At 41.3% G+C, this 8,488-nt stretch overlaps 1 protein-coding gene across 3 annotated transcripts in view; it reads left to right on the top strand.

The window, feature by feature from the left end:
- The window catches only part of PRKAA2 (protein kinase AMP-activated catalytic subunit alpha 2), a 70,892-nt gene continuing 64,315 nt past the window's right edge, over positions 1,912–8,488 (top strand). Inside the window, exon 1 of one of the 3 annotated variants that reach the window (XM_021093564.1) lies at positions 1,912–2,094. In XM_021093564.1, the coding sequence (XP_020949223.1) occupies positions 2,001–2,094 (94 nt within the window). In that variant the 5' untranslated portion in view covers positions 1,912–2,000. 3 annotated transcript variants of the gene reach the window in all.

The raw sequence follows: 8,488 nt of genomic DNA, 5'->3' as shown, positions 1-8,488 counted from the left end.
GTATAGTAGAAAGACAAAAGGACAAGTCAGAACTGGATGTGAGTTCTGACACTTCCACTTAGCTGAGTAGCCTTGGGTAAATCAGAAAGGGAAAAACTAGTTTTATCATCTATAAAATGGGGATAATAACAATTTTCTTTTATGACAATTAAGTGGGATAATTGCATTTAAATGAACTTTTTATTCAACAAAGTACCACCCACTTGTTTGGCATAATAATAAAGCTACCAGGTTGTTTACAGGTGCTAGGTAAGGAACATAGCTAAGAGGTATACAATAATTCAAGTTGCAATTATCAACCACTAGTTAAGACAGTGCACAATGCTTTTAAATATTTATAGGCTGTCTTCATACAGCTTCAAGAAAGCAATCTAATACTCTTTAACATCTTTTAATGAGATGTTAGAACAAGACACAGACACTTTATATTGCAAAAGAAGAATAGGTATTTTTTCTACTTGAATGAATACTGGAGTGACCATCAATCAAATGAAGGTTCAGCATCAAAAATAACTGGCTATTTTCTCCAAATCGTCAGCTAGGTAGACTGTTTTTTAAATAATACTTCTGGTCAGCAAGAAAGATGATCCTAAGAATGAACAAAAATAGCCTCTGTTCAACAGCTGTGATGTCTATAATTTATAAGATGTGATCATCTCTCATCAGATTGACTTGATGGCTAAACAAAAATGGATGTATGCTCGCCATTGGTATATTTGTCACTTCTCGGAAAACAAACTTCTGTTACATCTTATTCTTTCTGATAAATATATTTCTCTCTTTACATAAAAATAGTGAGATGAAATTTCCTGTTTGGGGAATGTGACCTTGAAACTCTACTGTCATGCACAAAGTTAAAAATGTTCAGTTAATCCTTAAACACTTATTCCCAATCAGCAAATAATTTTTAGTCACGGAAAGAGGAAATTTTGAAGACTGGGACACAGTAGGAAGCAAAGAAGGGAGAGAGGAGGAAGTGAGAACCACTTCATTACTATATTACTGTATCTTGGCAGTTTTTAATGCTTACCACCTCCCCCCACTTCAATCTTTACCTTTAATTTGTGCCTTTATATTGCCCTAGCTCACCGTAGTACTTCGTCCCTTATGTATCTTACTTTCCATGCTCTCTTCATTTCCGTCACTGTTTCCCTTTTGTACGGCTCCATCACAAATTATTTATACACTATTTATATAGGTATGTGCTAAAATACAATCAGGTAACTCTTGGGTCTGATTGTTCCGAGAACTTTGTCCAAATTAGTGAGAACTGAGAACTCTAGAATGGAGGGTCTCCATCTGTAGCTCAAAATGATTGAGAATGAGGAAGTACACCGAGGTGGGTCACTGAAGCCAGCACACAATTGGGTTCTGTGTGTGTGTCATGACCTGTATCATAACACTGAACCTGAGACTGGAGAAACTTCCTTGTAGCTCTCCTTAGACTGACCTTCGAGCAAGGTCGTTCACCATCGCCTCCCGCCCGGATCCCTTAGACCCCTAAGCTGGTTTTCACACCCCTCTTTCCTCACACTTCAGGCCTGTTTCTCTTCTCCACCTTCAGCTTGCATCTCTCCGCATTTGCTAAGATTCGGCCCAAATCCCACCCTCATTTCCACTCCTTCGGGTTCTCCTCACCGCCCCGCCCCCAGATAGCGGGGCACCATCCGACCGCCACCGCCTCCCGCGCACACCTGTAGTCCTCCGACCCTCCCTCCACCCGGCCTCCTGCGCCCAGCCCAGGGCCCACCCTGCGCGCCCGCCAGCTCCGCACACCTACGTCCCCGCGCCGGCTCTGGCCGGGGGTGTGCGCTCTGCCCACCCGCTCGAGCCCCCGCCCCGCCCACCTGCTCGCCCTCCCGCCCCCCGCCCGGCCCTCGGCGCCTCCGGGCCCCCGCCCCCCGCGGGCCCGCTGCACTGTGGGTAGGCGGCGGCGGCGGCTGCGGCCGCACTGAGGAGTCCGCCGCGGCGGCGGCGGAGCGAGGCTGCGCGCGCCGAACATGGCTGAGAAGCAGAAGCACGACGGGCGGGTGAAGATTGGACACTACGTGCTGGGGGACACGCTGGGTGTCGGCACCTTCGGCAAAGTGAAGAGTTGAGTACGCGCCGAGGCCGTTGCTCCGGGCTGCCAGCCTCGCGGGAGGCCAAGCCCGGGAGCCCGGGGCCGCCAGCAGGCAGTGGGTGGGCAGCGGGCGGCGGGGCCTGGCGGCAGGTGGAGCGGCCCCACCAGGGCCGCGCGGAGCCCGGGGGCTCCGGGAGGGCAGCCGTCACTTCCTCGCCCCGCGGCAGCGGCCGGGTGAGGGGACGCGGGAGGGGCGCAAGCGTCCCGGGGTCCAGGGCCGCCGCCCACCGCCTTTCTCGCAGTCGGGAGCGAGACGCTTCTCCCGCCCGACTTCAGTGCCCTGCTCTGTGACACCGGGAGACTGGACTGTTGGGCAAGGTGCCTTCCTGCTGGGAGACTGTACGGGTAGGGGTGGGGAATGACACGCGTTCCTGGTAGTGGAGTTTCCATTTTTGCCAGGTGCCCCGTTAGGTCCTTCACAGGTGATCTCCTTTGAGCCTTAGGGCAGATGCAGGTGTTATCCTCACCTTAAACGCGAGAAAACAAGGACCCCCTAGGGGTTTAGGAACATGCTCAAGGTCACACTGGGATGTAGGTCTAAAATGTCCTCCAGTTTGGCCAGCTGGGAGGTCCCTGCCGTCCGAGTTCTTTCGTGCTCCCTTGCTGGGTTGGTGGGGCTGAGAGTTTAGGGGGTGCTCCCCGAGCGAGCGGTTGGGTGGGTCTTTCTCCTGGCTGGAATGCAGCTGCATTGGATCGGGGTTAGTTACAGCTGGGAGGTCTGAAGGTTGGTTGGTTTGTGTAAAATGGTCCTAGGAAGGCTTCTGGGATGCGGGAGAGAAAATGCGGTCCTTGGTGCTGGATCTTGGGGGATGCCGGGCTGAGGCCAGAACTGCTAAGGCGTTTGTGCTCTGCTGAGGTCTGTGTTCTTGGTGATGCGGTCCCATTTTGGGGTGTAGAAAAACAGGTTGCTTTTGAATTATTTTTACTTCTTCCTAGTTAAGTATTGAACGTTCCTGTTTTTGTTAATAAGAGTCACATGGATTTAATTAATTTGTCCCCCTCCCCCGAACTAGAACCGGCTATTTAAAAATACTTCTCTTTTGATTGTTGCAAATCCATTACTGTAAGTGTAGTTTGCCTCCCCCCCCCCCTTTGCTCTAGAAATGTTGGTTAGGTAGTTTGTAGATTTTATGGAAACTTCTATTTCCTCAAAAACTGATGTTTTAACTTTAAATTAAGGCTGTTAAATGTTTATTTCTGTGGCACGGACCAGCTCTTATTTACTTCCACATGTCTGATATCCTTTCGTTTGTTCAGAACGCACTGATTGAGTGCCTACAGTGTTTCAGGCACTGTTCTAGGTAATGGGGATACCCTAGAAACAAAATCAGATTAAAATCTCTCCTTTTGTGGTGCTTTAATAAATTCTTGTAGGGGAAGACAACAATTCCTTTGTGTATGTATATATGCGTGTATATGTATGTATATATGTGTGTATGTATATATTTGGTGCCCTTGAGAAAAATGAATGAGAGAAGAGAGGATAGGGAATTTTGTGAGGTTAGCAATTTTCAATAAGTTTATCAGGCAAGGCCTCACCGGCAGGGTGGTATTTATCTAAAGACCTAAAAGATTTGTAAAATTCTTTGACGTACTGTGAGAGCTGTGAAGGCTTTTAGTTTTGAAAGACTTTATAGAGTGGACAGTTAGGAGAATATATTTAGAATGACTATAGACTCAGGAATTGGATTAACGCTTATAACATTACTGAGGCCTCTTGTGTTTTGATGTTATACACCCAAGCCTTTGCCATCTGGACAAGTACACTCTCCAGGTTATATAAGGTACCCTGCGCCCTTTGAAATTGTTAACATTTTTGTTTGTCTTTTTAAATTTTTCTGTAATCTGAATGTTGACTAAAACACCTATCAGGTCAGTCAGCCCATTGGCACAAGACAACTTAAGTCTCTTTTGTATATACTTTTGAGCTGCTTCTAGGCACTGACGACTTAAAATGTAAACCATCAGAAAAAATGCTTTGATTTATGAGAAATACTTTTCCTGGAAGCCCCTGCCCAAAGAGCAGCCAATTGGAGGAGATGTTTCTAACACTATACTAGGGCCTCTCTGCAGTAAGACTGTGGTTTCTCATCCAAGGTTATAGACTTAGTACAATTGCTTAATAAAAATTATAGAAGTTGCTACATCTTGAAGTTAGTCATTTACCATTGACCCTTGAACAGCACAGATTTGAACTGCATAAGTCTACTTCTACAGATTTTTTCACTAAATATGTACTACGTAATACATAGTCTGAGGTTGGTTGAATCCTAGAATGTGGAGCCATGGATATGGAGGGCTGACTGTAAAGTTATACATAGATTCTCAACTGCCCAGGGTTCAGTGCCGCTAACCCTGGTGTGGTTCAAGGGCCAGTTGTAATTCTTCAAGGGACAGGAAGCAAAAGCACATGCATTTTTAAAAACAGCTTTATTCAGGCATATTTTACGTATCATAAAATTCACCCATTCCAAGTGTACAATTCAGTGATTTTTTTAGTAACTTTACCAAATGGTGCAACCATTATCGTAGATCAATTTTAGAACATTTTCATCACCACAGTAAGATTCCTTATGCCCATTTGTAGTTAGCCCTCAGCCCTAGAAAACTGCTAATCTGTTCTCTGGATCAGTCTGCTTTCTCTGGACACTTCTTGTAAATGGGATCATTCAATATGGAGTCTCTCATGTCTGACTTTTTAATGTAACAATGCTTTTGAAGTTTGTGCATGAATAGCATCTGTCAGTGGTTTGTTCCTTTTTATTGCCAAATAATATTCCATTGCCTTTTCAGTCACCTGTTGATGGACTTTTTTTTTCTGTTTTTGGCTGTAACAGATAGTGCCACCACAAACATTTGCATGCAAGTCTTTGTGTGGCCATTTGTTTTCATAGAGCTTAGGTAGATACCTAAGAGTAGAATTGTTGGGTCATATCAGTTTTATGTTATCGTCTGGAGAAACTGCAAACTGTTTTCCAGAGTGGTTGTGCCATTTTGCAATTCCTCCAACAGTGTATGAGGGTTCCTGTTTCTCCAAATCCTCACTAACGTTTGTTATTGTTGTTTTATTATAGCTATTCTAGTGAGTATGAAATGGTATCCCATTGTGGTTCCAGTTTACACTTCCTTCATAACCAGTGATGCTGAACATCTTTTCATGTACTGATTAGCTATTTGTATATCTTCTTGGGAAAAATATCCGTTCATATCCTTTGCTCATTTTTTGATTGAGGTGTTTGCCATCTTATAAGTTGAATTATAAGAATTAAAAAATTCTGGATTCAAGTCCCTTATTGGATACATTTTGCAGATAGTTCATCCAGGTCAGTTTGATTTTAATTTTCTTAATGGTGTCTTGTGAAGTGTAAATGTTTTGAATTTCTGTGAGGTCCAGTTTAGCTACCTTTTTCCTTTTATGATCATGCTGTTTGTATTGAATTTAAGAAATCTTTGCTTTGGGTTTCAAGGATTTCCTCGTATGTTTTCTTATAAACCTTTTATTGTTTTAGCTCTTATATTTATGTCTTTGACCCATTTTTTGAGTTATTATTTGAGTATGGTATAAGTTGAAGTTCTAAGGTCAGCTTTTTGAGTAAGAGTATCCAATTGTCCTAGCACCGTTTGTTGAAATACATGCATTTTTATTCGTTATAGATTTAAACTTTGTAAACTTAATTTCTACTAAAAATCTAATAGTAGATGATTTTATTTTATATGGCCATAATAACACGGCAGTGAGGAGTGATGAATATTTTATGTACCTTCTCTCAACTGTTATTTATAGATACTGAAATTTTAACTTCAGTTGTTGATTTACAGACCAAGGTTAGGTACAGTAAGCAAAAGTGGAAATGACTAGTGTTCATTAAAGAGCACTGGCTTTACGCTATTTTTTTTTAAGTATATGAAATACTTCTATTTGTTGAAAATTAAAGCCTTATTTAAAATATTCTAAATTGATTTTTCTCCATTGTTCTACTGTGTTATTAGACTGCTAGGGGAGTGCATATGGAAACAGATTATGTGGGCTTACAGTTTAAAGATAATACTTTTTATCTAGTTAAATTTTTTTCTTTATATTGATTGCTTTGGTTCTTAATCTTTCCAGGGTAGGGAAGAACTGCTGTTTGAGAACTCTTGTAATTAGACTTGCTCAGTTCTTATCCAAATAATGAAGGTAATAGAAATTCTAGAAGAATAGATCTGTTGTTTGTGTTATACAAAGACAGGTTGACGAAAAAATATATTTATAATATAATGGTACTTATTTAAAAAGAGGCCTGTATTTTCAAGGTGAGGACTGATAGATTTGGTTTCTGAAATAATTGCTCTTCATTGGAATGTACAGCATGGGTTTATTGGCAGTCACACTATTGCTTTCTAGTCAGGAAGTTCTCATCAAGGAATCACTTTCTGTTTTTCATATAGTTATGTGCATGACTCACGGAATTGACCTTCCAGAAATTAAGTAAATATTGTATTAATTCCCTACTTCTTTTTGAGATAGCAGGAAATATAAGCAAATAGAAAACTTTCATTATTTTTTTTTAACAAGCAGTGTTACCTTTTTAAAAATGGAAATACCAAGTCCTAAATGATAAATTGACTTCGAACAACTACCCAATCAATTGGTGGACCTCAGAGTTACACCTGTGTTATTTTGGGACCATACTGGCATTGTTTTTTGTTTTTGTCCTTTTAGGGCTGCACGCATGGCACATGGAGGTTCCCAGGCTAGGGGTCAAACCAGAGCTGTAGCTGCTGGCCTACACCACAGCCACAGCAACGCCAGATCCGAGCTGCATCTTTGACCTACACCACAGCTCACGCCAATGCTGGACCCTTAGCCCACTGAGCTAGCCAGGGATCAAACCCGAAACCTCATGGTTCCTAGTCGGATTCATTTCCACTGCTCCGTGACGGGAACTCCCTGGCATTGTTTTTGACTCTTAGGTAGTATAAAGACCCCAGAGAAGACATTCAAAATCTGGACTTTATTTTCTTCTTCTAAAGGATGACAGTAGAATATGGAAGTTGTTGGGTCTTTTACAACTCATTTTTTAAACATTTAATTTAAAAAAATGGGTGCATTTAATTGTTTCTTCTGGTTAATAGAAATTTGAATTACTGAAAATGGGAGCTGAAATAAAGATATAGAGCAGAAAAATAAAAGGGAAGCGTGTAACACTTCAGTGATAAAAGCTATAACTTGATTCAGTTTTTATTGTCTTATAAGTATTGTTATGCACTTGATTTTGGTTATTTCCCAAAGTAATCAGTTTGATTTGATATTATCTCCACTTTACAAATGTAGACATTTAAAACTGAATGCCCAAAGTCACAGTGCTCGTAAGTGGCAGAGTTGGCAAATTGAGAATTCTCCGATGCAAATCTGTGGTGTGTGGACTGGAAAGTAAAAATGCATAGTATGTGTCTTGTGAATTTCAAACCTATGATGATATAGTTTTACATGTCCATAGATACTTTTCAAGGATTAAGAAAATAAGATTTAAATTTATTTTGATCCACATAACAGTTTTTTTGGAACTCCATATGGATAGTTAAAATTTATATTTTCGTATTCTCAACTTCTAATCTTATGTCTCAATCCATTTCATTTTTTACATGATACATTTACTGAACTCCGAGAATTTTATCCTAAATTTCTTAAAACTATAATCTATTTCAGGGTTTTTTTCTCCCTTATGAAAGTAACCTTGACTAAAGATTACCAGTAACTTAGTAACCAGACTAAAGAGAATTTGTAAAAATAATTTGATGTCCTAGGAAGAAAGAACATTGGTTTAGGAAAGACATTAGCTGGAGATTTTTTTTTCTTACATAAAATTTGATTTTATTTCAGTTTATACATACTACTATTTGTTTGAACTGCTCACATAAATCCATTCTATCCAAAAAGGAAATGTAAAGTGCTTCTATCAGTGTAAGCACAGTCAGCAGGCCTAGCCAGAGGTCTTCCACTGGAGTCTACAAAAAAATCTGAATGTCGCTAAACCACAAACTGGATGGTCTTATTACTTGGACCATAAGAGATTTTCAAAATCAGTTTGATTTTTAAAACCCATCAAATGTCATTCATGGGAGGGAAGACGACTGAGCTAATTTTTGATAACTCGGTTGTGTTGTCACTGAACATAATCGATCCTAAATGATCACTGGGCTCTGGAAGACCTTGGGGTAGGGGCTCTTCGCAGTATAAGCACCACTGGTACAGGTACAACTGGGCATCCCCAGAGCACTTGTGTGCTCCTGAATTCCTCCACTGCTTCTTCCCTCGCCGTGGTGCTCAGGCTCGAAAGCTGAATGGACAGTGCTTAAACTCACTGAAGGTTTTACAAAGCAGAC

The sequence above is a fragment of the Sus scrofa genome, chromosome 6 (assembly GCF_000003025.6).
Source record: "Sus scrofa isolate TJ Tabasco breed Duroc chromosome 6, Sscrofa11.1, whole genome shotgun sequence".
In the NCBI taxonomy this organism is placed as follows: Eukaryota; Metazoa; Chordata; class Mammalia; order Artiodactyla; family Suidae; genus Sus; species Sus scrofa.
This window is presented reverse-complemented; position numbering and strand designations above follow the sequence as displayed.